General features: G+C 37.8%; 1 protein-coding gene across 3 annotated transcripts in view; it reads left to right on the forward strand.

Annotated features, from left to right (window-relative positions):
* The window catches only part of LIPC (lipase C, hepatic type), a 71,060-nt gene that overhangs the window by 20,014 nt on the left and 35,423 nt on the right, over window positions 1–15,623 (forward strand). For 2 of the 3 annotated variants that reach the window (XM_026856442.1, XM_026856443.1), the window contains one exon: window positions 2,777–2,901. In XM_026856442.1, coding sequence (XP_026712243.1) covers window positions 2,820–2,901 — 82 coding nt within the window. In that variant the 5' untranslated portion in view covers window positions 2,777–2,819. Of the gene's footprint in view, window positions 1–2,649; window positions 2,902–15,623 lie in introns of those variants that run through there. The other variant, XM_026856444.1, reaches the window with a different exon arrangement.

Here is a 15,623-nt window from a genome sequence, read left to right on the forward strand (position 1 = left end):
ATTGGAATTACTCATGTAAATCAAGTGGAGAAGAGACTTAGGTGGAAAAAAAACAAACAATGAATCCACACTCCAAAACATATTGTGTGACAATGCTACAGAGGCCATTGGGAGCAGCTCCTGCCTCCAGAACACAATTGCATCTGCTCTCTGTGGACTAATGTGCCATAGCATGCAATTCTGTACTACATAATCTCATCTTGAATATGCACTGTGGAATCTCTCGTTCAAATGTACAAAATGTACAATTATTTCCACAATACTGCTTATCTCTCTCACCATTATTGCTGATACTCTGTCAACACTGAAAAGATAAATTAATACTAGCAGTGACTGACACAGGATTGTCAAACGAAGTAATGCAGATAGCAAGGAGGAAGGCAAGTTTGCAACCCTTTCCCAATTTTCCTCTTACCACTTCAAGCAGTCCTTCATAAGATGCTCATAATGCCATTCTGGTTTCCTACATGGGTTCTCTAGTGAGAAGTAAATCCAAAGACTGATGCCTCTTTATTTCCAGGCAATCCCCTTACAAAGATCCAACAGCCTGTTCTGTACCTGACAGATCTGCCACCCTGTTCCAGAACAATTCCTGTCTGCAGAAAACAGAGTTTATAATCTTTCTCCCCTGAATGCTCTCTACTTTTTGATTACTGTGGCTAGTATCACCATTCAACCTGTCAGTCAGTTCTGTAATCTTCACATCATCTTCAGTTTACATTTTTCTAAGTTCACTGCAAGTCTGTGCTAAATTGCACCAGTAATTTCCACTAGTGTTAACTTTGCTAAAATACAGCATTTCCTGTCCACCGTCACAGACTAAATTCTTGTCCAGGTTCTATCTCCTGTCTCCATTACTGCAAATCTTTTTTTTGCTCACATCCTCTGAAAATAATGCTGTGAACAGTCATTTTGATCATACCACCCAGTTTCTGTATACGTTTGCACAAAGACACTGATCACTCAGTCCTGACAACTCTTTAGATGTCGGTGTGCCCAGACCACTGCCGGCTGTGGTGACTGGTATGACCTTAGAGATTGCTTGTAGAGTTTTCTAGCTGTCTGATGTATCCTAGACTTGAAGCTCTTTGGAGTGCGCAGGGAAAGGAAGTGATCTGTATTTTTCTCCTTTATTTATGGAGCACCATGAGCCACTCCACTCGCCATGAAGCATGCTCTTGTATGCCAAAACAACACATCAAATATGAAAGCAGCATTTCCCTGCTGAGATTAGTTTTTTCTGGTAGTCTAACATACCAGTTCTGCTATGGTATATGGGTCCTACAAGACTTACTGTCTTCTAAGAGAGAGACAAATCTTTTAACTGGGACCCTTTAAAATAGTTCTTAAATATAAAACCAATAAAACAATGAAAAATTCCTCAGGCTGGGATGGTATGGCTATGATGTCACATTCTACATTTAGTAATTATAGGAAGCTTCATAAAAAATCTGGAGGTCACCAAATACTCAAAATACACTTTTTTCAAGTTTACAAGTTCTGTTTCAGTCATTTAGTCTGACACAGATAGTTCTAGAGTTCTTAAAATATTGTCTCTATTTGCCATTACTAACAGCAAATCCTTAACACTTAACAAAGAATTTACACTATCACCCCCTCCTGAGCACATCAAAGTTTCGTAATCACTCAAAACCTGGGAGAAAGTTTACAGTGATAGAGACCTCTTTCTAAGGAAGAGGACACAGTGCTGTCAAAGCACAGAAGTGCGGTATAGTGCAGACCTGTCTGGCTAACGGTATACCAGCTCAGGTATGCAGGTAGCAATGGAGGTTGGCAACATTAGCCCACATGGGCTGGCAACCCAGCGATTAGTGGAAAGGAAGGTTGATCTGCAGCCCACACTATCTGGGTGTATCATCACTGGCACAGTTCCTTTAAGATGAGCTAGAGTGTGTCTCTAGAACACTGACTGATGTGGGAAAACTGTCATGGTCCAGACTGACGCTAGCAAGGCCTGGAGGACAGCATCTGGTCCTGCTCGCGTGCAAGGCCCCACTTAGCAGTGATACTCGCTGCCTATCCACAAGGATTTTCTGCCTCTCACCTTGCAGTATCACCTGTTCACTGTGGCATTTACACACACTGCTGTAATTAAGATTCTTATTTGATTTCCAATATAAAATATACCATATTAGTAGTAACTTCTCTGAAATTACTCCCACATTTACTACATACACTTCCTTATGGTTGTTTTACCAGCAGTGGAGAGAGATGTCGGTTAATTGTGTGTTATTAGTAAATTTCTTATGTGATAAAAATTGTTCTCTTGATTTGAAAGGAGACATTTTTGCAATTATCCAAAATCTAGTACCAATTTTATGACTGAAGAGAAATGTTTATTATATAGAGAATTTTGATGTTTCCCCTACTGGGATTTATCTGTGTTAACAAAATATTTAGAATAACCTTCAGCTCTTATGGTTATTTTGCAATATGTTCAGACTAAGCTGTTGACCAACGACATTCCAGCTGGCTACCCATGGCCTTTAGCAGTATTTCTGGGAAAAAATGCCCTCAAGTTCGCTGTGTTCAGAGACAAGCACTGTTGGGCAAGGTAGGAGAATCCAGTTCCAAATTATTTCTGCCACAAGTGGCATAAAATAAAAAGAAAGAGGTTGGAAACAGGCAAATTCCATTGTCACTTCCATAAAAGGAAGGACTGGAGCAGTGAGCAGGAGAATTCTAGGTTAATGATTAATGGGCAAAGAATTTCTTGCCAAGCATTGATAACTCTCCTTTTCCCATCTCTTGGCAGAATTTAGCAGTGCATTCCCCAACTCTCAGAGAAAGAAGAAGAAATGAACAGTTTGCAACTTCTCTCATTTTTGTTGCTTTCTTGTATCATCACCCCAGGAAATACACATGGAGGAAAGAAAAAAGGTAATATCCTATCAAACACAGTGATCATGAACTTTTTTTGAAATGTTTATGCTTTAAGTAGTATTGACTGTGGTCATCAACATGTTGGGGTTTGGGGATTTTTTGAGTGTTATGTTCCCTTAAATTATGGCATTTACAACTGTCGGTGTTTATTGGAAAACATAGTTGTTTGTAATTACAACAAACATTTTTCAGTGGAAATCCATATATTCTGAGACTACAAACTTAAGGTAATCTGACCTTCAGCAAAACTTCTGCTGAAGCTAATTTTAAAATGTATTAGTTTGAAATATACACTGAACTGATATCACTTACAATCTTCTCGGGCTGGAAGTATTCTATAAAATAGATTCAGTCTCCAACTATGAATAAAAATTTTTAGCTATCGGGCAGCATTTAAGCTTTCATTTTCTGAGTTGCCTAATGTAGGCTGCCTTTCACCTGAAGTGTGATGAGTATCTCTGAGTGAGATACATCTGCAGCATGCTTTGCAGAGAAGTACTGTGGAGGGTCTTTATAACTTACAGAGTCATACAACCATCTTCTGTACATTTGTGACACTGCACATTATGTCAGCATGACAGTGCATCACACAACTGCCTTTCTTAAAACCTCTAACGTGATTGACAAAGATAATTCCATGTTTGCCTTCATCGTGGAGCCATACATAGCATGCATTAGTTTCCCTTCTTATCTATCTGCATTTCTAATACCCAAAGTCTGGAGGGGTTAAATGCAACTTTCTCCTTAGCTGGAAATAAAGCAAGATATGCACATTCACAGAAGTACGGCCTCTTTCAGTAGCTGCGTTTTGTATTTATGTTAATTTGTATTAACAGTTTTAGAAGCCATTTGCTATAAAAACACTTTGCATGTAACAGGCACAGTGATTTCAATCTCTAGGAGGCAGGACCACCTTTCCTTGATTCCGCACATTAAACTTTCCCTTGGATTTCATTTCGAACAAGGTAAAAACCTTGAATTAAAACACAATGAGAACTGTAAATTTCAATTAATGCCGTAACTTGGCCTGGCTTAACAGGCAGCAAGACCTGCACATCCTTAACAGACCTGCACATCCTTAACAGTCACTGAAACTCAGGAAGCTATTTAGAAACCTTAAACAAACTCTGTATTTTTGAGAGAACCAAAAATCAGAGCACTGACTTTCATATGAGGTTTCTCACATCATTTTTTGCCCAGGTCTATTCAGACTCCATCGTGTGCTTAAAGTTTAGTTCACCTTAGATCCAAAGACAAGACAGAGAGAGGAATTCACTGCAGCCCCATTCTTTGGCGGTCACAGGTCTTGCCTTCTGCCAGCTCACCTCCTCCTACCCCCACTCTCTGGCACCATTTATAGCAAGGTCAGTCACTTCACTCTCTACATCCCCCTTTCCCCTCATGACCTAGTACTCCTGTGTCAACAGACATCACTTGTTTGCTCATTGCTTCTGCAGCTGAAAACCTTGCTTGTGGGCCAGAAAAGACAGGTCATATGTCACATTAGCACTAGCAGATACACCTAAATTCATAGTATGTTGGAGAGAGAGACTGATTTAAGAAGCAGAGCAGGTACGTTTCTAAAAATGCAAAGACCTCTACTGTGCTTTCTTCTAGAGGCTATCCACAGCCTAACTAGATCTGCTATAGAGAGTAGTTACAAGGTTAAAGGCGCTGCTATTCCATTATGTTGAACTCAGACCCTCATCTCCTGTCAGTTTTAAATTGGTGCAGCTCCAACTCCAACTATCCATTTATGTTGATGTGTATTTCTGCACCTCTCGTTCCCCTTGTTCTCCTTTCCCAGGCCCACCTCAGCCACACCAGCTTTGTCCAGAAGATAACATAATGCCCTGTTCTCGAAACTTTGCCTTATTTGTTTTACCATTTGATTCATCAGCATGGCTCAGCTAGTTCTGTCTTTCCCCAAATCAGCTCCAGTGTGGTGGCCACACCTAGGAAACTCAAGGAGTCTTTTTAACTCATTTCACTTCTCAATGAGGCAAATCTGTTTGCCGCAATGTCATACGCAAATGGAAATAAATCATTAATCCTCACTAAGGAAGGGCAGTGAAGTTTTTAGCCCTAAATGGGGCTGTCCTTTCAATGCTGTCAAGGGGAGACAGCTTTCAGTAAGCATAGCATACATTTTACCTGAATATCCTTCTGCCTTGGAGTTTGCTTGTTCTTGCTTTAGCAGGAACTGCAGCAATGAACAGTATATAAAGAGCTACAAAGCCTTCTCAGAGCTGAGTCTATGGCATACAATTTTAACACAAGCAATTGCTTATAAGGGAACCATCCTTTAAAAGAGGATGTGTAGAAGTCCTTCTCATTTATTTGTAACCAGCAAATACACAACTCTGCTACGATTTTCTCTGTATCATTCTATCCACAGTAAAATAAATGGCATTACAAAATGAATTTATAAGAACTAGCCTGCAGCAGGTAAATCACTGTAGACAGGTGTATGCAAATCCTTTTGTTCAAGTTATGTACATAAATACATACTACAGGTTCTTATTTTATACTTAATTATGTAGAATAAGATGGACCACATTACCAAACAAACACAACATCACATTTAAAACACACACAGAGGTTATTCTTAAAAAGCCACAGAGTGTTTTTGAAATGACATGGTTTTCTTTTATATTTATATAGCTGGAAATAAGTTTGGTGTATTTTGGTGAAAGTTCACTATCTAAAAGCAGCATCCCAGAAAAAGACCAGAAATAAGCACCTAGAAATAACCTCCCTAGCATCCTTCTTTTTAGATATTTGAAGATGATTCTTTCTAAAAGCATGTGAAAAATATTTAAACTTAAGCTTTTATGTATGTTGATTCTTCTCCTGGAAACATAAAACTAGGTGGGAATTTATTCCATTATTCCACTTGGTTGTGTAGAGCAGAATTATACAGCAATCGACATGCAGATGCATGCTTTTGAGCTAGTACTTTTTACTTGACAATCTTGCAGCTGGCAGTTGAGGAGGACAGTTTTTGCCCAGAAGAAGTAGTAACGTATTAGTTGTCATCCAATTCTGCTATGTTTTAAGTATTATGGTGCTAACACCTTAAGATTATAATAATGATCATAGGAATGGGTTATACAGAAATTTGAACAGCTGTTATGTTTTCTTAATTCCCCAGTCGTATTATAGAGACATAAAAGATGTGTTGGGTATATCAAATGCTCCAAAGCCTAGATAAAATTCCTCAATAAAATGCAATGTACATGGAGTATACCTTATCAGATCTGAAAAACTACCAAAATGATAATTTCTACCTGAAGCTGAAAAACTATTAGAAGATTCCAAAGTCATTTAAACTACAGAGATAGAGAACTAAAGTCTGCTAAGATGAGATGATTACCTTTAACAATGAAGGTGAATATCACTTTTACTATCTAACATTTATTTAAAGTCTACAATAAATACTAAAAATGTATTCCTTCCTTTTAGCTCCTCAAAGCATATTCAGTGTAATGATAATCTGTGCCTTAACTTTCCATTAATTCTGAGTGATTTGGATTTATACTGTGTCAAATGAACACAAAGCAAACAACCTCACAGGGTACTAGTAACCCAGTTTTACTTCTAGTTTGAGAGAAAATTATAATTTTCCAGCATAGACAGAAAGCGAAGATAGCAAACTCAATTCCTTTCATGGGACAGAATGGCACAGCAATCTGTTCCTGTGATTGAAACTCCTTGGCTAAAATGTCCAACTAGAAGTTCAAACTCAAATGGAAAAAAACTCTGCCTTCCGCTCTCCTCAGATGGACAAATTTAGTATCTCATAAATTGTGCACCACTTACAAACCACGGTTTGAGGGGTGGCTGAATTTAAGATGAGTACTTCCATGAGCAGCAGAACTAAGTGAGTTTGGTTCCCAGTCACTTAGATACTACATACCCTAAACTCCTCATGTCCTGAGCTCCAGCTGTACTTCCATGACATTCCTGTCCCAAGGTTCTCAGTTCCTTCTCCTCCTCTCCACAGTATGTCTATCTTCCTGAATTTCCCCATGCCTTAATGCCCCCACGGTACCCACGGACAGCACACTCTAGCTTCCTCACGTACCTCACACAACCCTTGCTAGGGCCCTCTTCACTCTGAGGTGTATGCCTTGGTCTCCCTCCCCAGCCCTGCATTATTGTCACCTCCTCATGTCTGCTACCTAGCCTATTTTTGCCTTGCTCTGCATACATGCTGTGACTGTTTCAGGGGTATTCTTGTGTCCATTGACTAGCTAGTGCAGACAGGCTCGTGGATCAGGTAGTGACTGGCCCAGGGCTGCTGGGTGCACCAAGTGGGAAGTTACTACTCTCCTGTGTTTGGTATTAGTGCTCAAACAAGATCAAATTCCAGGGACAAAATGGCTTGAGTTAATAGCATGCACAATGTCTGCATGAGTTGAAGTCAAGCACAAAGCAGTCCTCTTTGAGTTTTCCTGTCTGATGAGCAGCTGATTGTCTCCAAAAGACAGAGTGCAAGGTAACAGCAAAGTCTCATGGATAAGCCAGGTGCTAGAATGAAATGTTTACTTGAACCCTATGTGAATGTAGTATCAAATGTGTTGCTACAAGTGTGTCTCTTCTCTATCCAACTGTTGATTTTCAGAAAACATGTAGGAATTTAATATTTGATACCTCTTTCTCTCTATAAAGTTGGATTCAAAATGGCTTAAAAAAATTACTGAAGAGCATGATTCTCATTCTCTTCTTCATATGCACAAATATACCATGATTACAGCCTAATGAAACAAGACTAAAAAACATTAATATTTCTGATTTACTTCAGTGGAGTTTGTAACCTTGAAATTCAGATCACTTCTAGTTAGGTTTAAACAGGTATTCAGGAGCTAAATTTTAAGACATACCAAAATATTGGTCCAAGAAGTCCTGGAAGTTGAAAGTTCAGATGTTAGGGTACCAACCAGTTACACTAACGATCTATGTTATGCGACTATTAGGAAAAGTTGTACAAATGTATTTGCTGTCACCTTCTGAGTTTCAGAAATACTGTGTGTGTATACAGCATTTGCAATGCTCTTAGGAGTCTTAGAATTCTACCAAAATTTCTATCATCTAAACCAATTATTCTTCCTTACGGCACCTGGAAAGATCTACAAATATGTTAGACATAAATTTTCACCACAGAGTCCAAAATATAACTGTAGTCTAACTAACTGAAGACCCTTTGCTTTTTCCCATGAAGAGAGACAATAATGGGAATTCGATCGACAAAGGAACTATCCATGCATGAAACAAGTTTCAATATTTCTACTAATGCAAGTGACTGAACTTCTTAATGAGGAGCTTAAATTCACCAGAGGATTGTAATTCACTTCACTTAGCCATTACATTCTTCTGTCTAATACTGTATGAATAGTGGCTGAACTCATATGACACTTGAGAAACTTGAACATACACAACATTTCTTGATAACGTGGCAGTGCAGTCTAATTGCTTAACTGATTTTCTTCCTTTTCTCTCAAACTAGAGGAGGTTATAGTTATTTTTTAATATATATAGTTTTATTGGAAAATAGCTATCAATAAAAACATTAATAATTAAAGAGAACATTTTTCTTTTCTGCTTATTTTGTGGTTCACTCTGGGTTTATATTGCCGATTTCATTTTGGAAAACATAGACATGCCAAATCCATGTGGAGCTTCAGGGTTAATAATAGGGTTGCATCAACAGCAGTGCAATATTGATGATGTAGCTCATAACACCATATGGGCAACTAGGGTGGCCTTAGCACAGTGACCTTTTTTCTTATATGTTAGCTAGAGCTAAGAGACTGTTTGCTGAAGCTAAATTGGACTCCTTATACAGCGGAATAGCTTGGCAGCAGGTGGATGGGCCAGCAGCCACTTCCAAGCAACATGATTAAGATTTCCTGGCAACATGAGCAATAACTGGCAAAAGAGACAGAAGGGGCCATCTATCTGCACATGCCAAGACTGGGTGATAAAGTTCACTGCTTTGGCAAATGGCCAAATGTGAATTACAATTCTTGCAAAAAAATATTTAATGTCTATGTTCCAAGTAAAAACTTATCCTTTTCACACTTTGTAGGCTTTCTCCTAGAAACATGTACTGGTTTTTAAGAATGTCTTTCTTGATTGTTCCTTTTAATTTTTAAAAAATCGTTACAATTGCTAACATTCCCAGGAAGCATTAGCTGCATAGGATTGCACAGCCTTACACCTACCCATTATGATCAGCTAATGAAAGCTTTTGCTCGTGCTGAAATACTTCGAATACAACATGGTTTCTTCGTGGTTGGGAAAACAGGAGTTGTTTCCTAAAAATACACACTCCCCTGCCCTCTCTGATTTGCTTGTCCAGCTCAGTAAAACCCATTTCCATCTTTTACCAACAGTGGCATTTATATTTGGGCTCCTATTTGGCCTCCAGATTTCATGATGTTGCTCCAACTAGCTATCATGCAAATAATGGAAATGGCAAGAAAATAAATCTGGAAATATTGAATATGAATGGAGAAGGTGTTTAAACACTCACTGAAATAAAACCTGCATGTCCCATCTGAAAGATGAATTTTCATTAGAGAAACCCTCAAAAATTCTGCTATTTTGAAATATTTGATCCAAATACCATTTTAGAATTTTGCATATTGCCTTACCTCAGCAAGTGAAACTGATGGCAGACTACTTACAGAGGAAGGTGCTGAACCATGGGGAGATGATGACAGTGCAGATCCAAGGTCAAAAAGAAAAATCTATGCATATGTTTGATCTTGCTTTTCCTCTGGATTTGATAAATTCCCATAAAATCCCACTACACTGGCATTCTTTCTCATATCTTAATGTTAAATTTGTAAACAAATATGTTAGAAACCCTGCTGAGATTAATTTTTTCATTTTAAAATCTTGTGTATATTAAATCACTTGTGACTCCACTTTCTGCATCTCAGTCTGAATATAATCTGTAGTATCTGACTGAAGGATTTCAAGCACCACTCTTCTTTACAGCAACAATGGGTCATAAGGGATGTTGAAGGACACCAGTTAAGGTTTAATTCCATGTTTGCCAATCTGCATTTCCAAAAGCCACTCAAATTAGGGATTCTGTCAAATTGGGGTGGGAGGGGTCTATGCCTTCCTTGGTTCTACTAAAAAAAACTATGCCAAAAAAATATTCTAATTTATTTGCTGGACAATTAATTCTAATTAATTTATTGTCCAAGCAATTATCATGACTTCAGCCTAAAACCTGTCCAGAACTGACTTTTGGTTGGAATTCTATGAATTGTTATAAAAATACTAATAATTAAATTTTACAGGTTTTCAGACAAAAAAAAACTGCTAAGAAATTATCTTTATGATTTAAGAGGGAGGTATTTTGATTAGCTATATTTCCAGCCAATTTTTTCTGTGTTGTGGCAAAGCAGAATTGCTAGTGTTCGTATTTATGTGACTTGTACTTTTGAACTTAAGATGACAGTGCCAGTGCCTTCAAGTTTTCCTTTTTAGGGGTAGGCAGTAGGAAGGGAAGGGACATGGAAGAACTCCTGATCTTATTTTTAAGGGGGAATTGTTTGGGCAATTCTTATTCACTACAAACAAAATATTATGAATGGTATTATTCAGGCAGTGCTTTCACCCCAGACCTGACAAGCTTCCAAGGAAATGTTTTAAGAAGTGTAATCCCTTGTAAGAATGATAGACACTAGTTAAAACTGTTATCATAGTTTTCAGAAAGCTGCATTTCTGAAATTACCATTACTGAAGCAGTATATTGCTTTCAGTGCCTAAACTGTGAGGAAGAAATAACAATATGAATTAGTAATGGGTTTAGGACACATGCAGAAGTTTCAACCTCCAGTTCAGTGTGCCAGATATGTGAATTGTAAACCATTAGTTTTTCTTACTGAATTACATTATGCAAGAATCCCAAAAGCCTTCTACAGGTGTTGAATCAAGCCCTTAGTAGCTACTTAAATTCTTTTGAAGAATCTTTTTGAAGATTCTTTTACAGTTACTCAGTAATCTACTTTAAGTAACAACTGAGTAACAGTTCAGCTACTGAGTATGTGTATTTTTGATTTTCAAAGTAAACACAGCCACACAGCTTAACTATTGTACTATAGAACTCTCCCGATCCCTAAAATTTCCAGAAGGAAGATTATGTGTTTCAGATATTACTTTATTTAATAAAAAATATTATTTGATTTTATCTTAAGTAAAAATAATTACAATTGAAATCAATCTAAGTAAAATAATTTTATTAAAGCTGGTAGAAGATGTTCCCATGGATTTTCTGTGAGCTGACACTGCCTGGAAATTTCTACCTTGATTATATATTGCACACTCTTGGATGGTGTGGGTAGCTGGAAAATGAAGTAAACCAACATTCTCCCTCATGCTGTGCAGCAAGTTAGTCCCTCAGTCTGTAACTTAACTGACCAGAGTAAGGCAATCAAATGTGAATTTTCTCAGCTCTTTGATTTTTAGAATGCCCTTTAACAGTATAACCAAAATGAGAGTAAGGACAAGAGTTATATCAAATTAAGAATCTAACAAAAAATCAAATATTCATATTAATAGAAGAGAAGGGGCAACATCTTGCATCTGTCCAGCTCTGGGGAAAATCAGGGCCTCACATGCTTGATTTTTGTGTTTTATACTTAACCAGTGTTCAGTGATGGCAAGACGTTTTAAAGCCAAAGGGTTGTAGTTTATTACACTTAGTGACATTAACATCTGGAGCAGCCCTTGCCCCAGGCCACTGTTGCAGGTACTTCTTAAGCCTCTCCATTGTGCCAATATAGCTGCTTGTAATCAAACAGTTTGGAAACTGATCCAGTTGAAAAATAATCCTATTTTTTCCTGGTGTTCCTATTTTTTAGCTGGATCAGCTCCCTGATCTTGTTCACTGTACAACTAACTTAGTGACCAGCTGTGCTGGGACAATGATGGGGACTACAGGAGCTCAGAAATGAGTGGGTGGCACCAAGACGGGGAGGAAGTCTGCTTAGAGTTGCGCAGGCACCACTCTAGCCAAAAATAAATATGCAGTCTACCTTATCAGGCTTTCCATCTTCTAATTTAGAAATAATAGCATTTGAAAAAACCTAAAACATTGTAGAATTTACAAAGGAGTAAACAGTAGTAATAGCATTATCAGAGCTGACAAAACAGTGGAAGACACTTCTCACATTCAGCCCAGACATATTAATTTATTGATTTTTCTGAAAATTCCTCCCAAATCCTGAAGACTACAGTGACCAGATTCTGATGTCATTTACATCTTGAAAACTTCACAGCAGGTTCTGTGAAGCATTCTCCACTGATTCTTGTAGGACAAAACAAAATTTAACCTTTGCTTTTTTGTGTATGATTACAGTGATCTTATAAATAATTCCTGGCTCTATTAGGATTTTAAAATCACTTTTCCCCATCTAACTTGGTTGATTTTCAAAAATCACTTTAGCAAAAGAAAGAGAAGTCAGAAAACCCAAATTTATCATTCTAATAACAGCTCATAAAAGATTGTATTTTTTTTTTTCTGTCTAGCATTAATAATATTGACAATGAAAAGGTCTAGGGCAATCTCCTTGAAGATACAATTGTTTTCTGCACCATTAGCAATCTATTAGCCAGATAAAATAAAAATCTTGTACCTCAGAGCTTTTTGGGTAACTTGCTCTAAGTAAAGCTTTCATTTCCCTCAGACCCTCTGTACATGTTCCAGCAAACTAACCATGGAAAAAGTAGCAAAATTAGAGAGAAATGGTTTGATTATGAATAATCCAATTCCTATTCTAATTGCTTTCCTATTATTATTTCTGGTTTTAACAAGATTATTTAGCCTACGAGAAATCCCTCTAATAACGGAATTCTGGTGTATCCTTTTTGAGAGATCTCTTTGCCTTTTTTCCTCTTGATTCCCCAACACTACTCACTTCTCTTTCACTCATACACAAGCACCCACTTAGTTAATTCTGTGTGATCACTACACTCAGAAACATGAAGGCAAGAGCATCCCTTATCAGACACATGCACAGAAACAAAATCTCTGTCCTTCAAGGACAGGGTAATTTCTGTCAGGCATTTTAAAGCCAAGGCAGGTAATTGAAGTTATTATTAGCTCTAATTAGCACTCTCACAAGTTGTTGAGTTCTTTACCTGCAGCCAAAGGGCACTCAATATGGTGCAGAATTTGCTAACATCTTTGAAAGAGTCAGAAAAATAGCTCCTCTTTAGAAACTCTGGTCTACTGCATGTGAATAGGCTTTTGGTAAAATTATGTCTGATCCATGTACCAAATGATCTAGATATATGATGAAACTGTTTCAAAACAAAGGAATTCTACAAATGTCTAAACAGAATCTTAATGAGAAAAGGAAGCCAGCTGGCCTTACTTATTATAGTGGGGCTATATTTTAAGCCTTCTAGCAGGTTACAGACAAATAATTCATACCCCATCTCAGTTACAACCCAGTTCTTTTAAGTTGGTTTTATGTAGGAATGTGAAGACAAGTCTGTATGAACACGGAATTTTTCCCCTTGTGAGCTGTCCCCCCCTTGAGAATTAGAGAGCTCTGACTGTATCACAGAGCTCCAGATAAAATACTGATCCTGATTGTGAAATTGGCTAAAAATTGATGAAAGCCCAGTAAGCCATCACTTTTGTATGTTAGGCACATTTCTAACAAAGTGCCATAACAGGGAAGCCTGGCCATAGCTCTCATTAGTAAAAAGCACTGCTACAGAGCAGTAAAGGATTTATTTGAAAGAGAGGAGAAAGAAAATGTGTTAAAATCAGCCAGTTGGTGTCTACAAGATAATCCACACTATGATCTTTAGTCTAGAGATAAATTTTCTACAAAAAGTAAGCAAAATTGAAACAGGAGTCAAAAAGTAACAGCTTACAAAAAGTAAAACTAGTAAAATATTTACTGTAGAACCTAATATGTAGAAACCTGGCACCTAAAAGATTCACTCCAAAAACAAGCCACTATCCTCTATGGCAGGAAGTTGGAAACAATGGAAAGTCTTAAAAGGTACAGGCAAGATGTGTCTCCAACCAGCATTCCTTGCAAAAGAGAGAGCAAGAAACACAGAATAAACACTGCTGTCTTTGCAGTGTACCTTAGTGGCAGCTCTTGGTTAGTTGAAAGCTCACAACAGCGACCATCTGGACTGGGGGCTGCCTCTGTCACTCTGAGCTGCCTTCAAGTTTGTGTCTGTCGCTGAGAGGCTGCAACTTCACCACAAGATCCGTTTGCCAAGGTACTCTCGTACTGTTTGCATTTTCATACAGCCGAATGTCGAGTCACAGAGCTGGGAATTAAGGGCCTGAGGATGTACATCAGTTTCTCCCAGGTGATGCAACACATACTACTTTGTGGCTGCAATGGCCGGGCAGTCTGAAACCAGGACAGTCATCCCTGAAGGACCATTCAAAATTCTAAAGAACAACTTCCCAACTCCGAAGCACCAGTAATGTTAATGGTCATAATTTTAACATGATCAGTATTATTACCTCTGCTTTCAATTCATCACCAAAAAACCTCAGGCTTCTAGATACTGTTAGACAGTGTTTAAGTGCCAGGACCAGATCCACCTCTTTAGCCTCCTGGCCTCATTCTTGAAGCCATTTTCTTTGTTACACTGCAGACAGCAAAGTATTTCCTCTAAAACTAATATACAAATAGCATCAAAATTCTGACCTTTGTTCCCTCAATAATAGCACCATTAAGAAGATTAATCAAGGTCACTGCTTTTTTGTGATACCACTTTTTGAAAGGGAAGTGCCACAAACTGAGATGCGACACTAGCTGCTGCTGAAGCTATGTCATTTGCTGTAATTTGCAACAATACACACTAGTAGCATTTTCATTATTTAGACACTTGATCTTCTGACACCATAGCTACAAGGTGTATTTCTGGCAACTCAAAAATCACATGATCTATTTCCTTTAGTATCATGCCACCAGCTGCAGGGTGAAATAATTGCCTGGAAGTGCACTGAGTTGTGTCATTCTGCTAAACTAATTAGGATAATGGGAATTCTGGAATTAATTCCCTACACATCTAAAATCAAGCCTTTTAACCACTATGATAGAAGTTAATGTCAAATGTATCAGGAACACTTTCCTTCACAGATGCAATAAGACAAACCTCTCTAGAGGGACAAGCATTGCTGACTCATAATAAACTCTCAGAAAAGAAAAGAACAAAATTTTCTACCTGATTGTGAGAATTCTAATACAGTTGGCTTATTGACAAGTCATTTATAAGGTTACAAGGTTAAGTAAAGGTTGCCAAGCACTGGTGGTATAATAGGACCCTGGGATGCCTTGCATGTGTGTTTAGAGGTTTCATTCACCAAATTAATAAAGGCTGGACAGATTCAAATAATGAGGATGGTGATTATTTTAGGAGACATTATATATGGTTTCCAGCTTCTGTTCCAACAACAAAAAAAAATTGAGCAAAATTAGAGAACTGAAAAATACATGCAAAATCTCTTTTTGTTAATGTGACATGAGAGATGATGATTCTGGTACCTCGAGATAAGAAGGCATGCATATTACCCTGTTCACTGAACATCTTCAAAAGGAAAATAACCAAATGTATAATGCATAGTTATAGGCAAAACTCAGCTAAGTAGAATATGAGCACTGATATGTGTTTCACTCACAATTTTACTTATTAAGGATTATTCACATTATCTG

The sequence above is a fragment of the Athene cunicularia genome, assembly GCF_003259725.1.
Source record: "Athene cunicularia isolate RWA chromosome 10 unlocalized genomic scaffold, athCun1 chr10_part1, whole genome shotgun sequence".
Classification (NCBI taxonomy): Eukaryota; Metazoa; Chordata; class Aves; order Strigiformes; family Strigidae; genus Athene; species Athene cunicularia.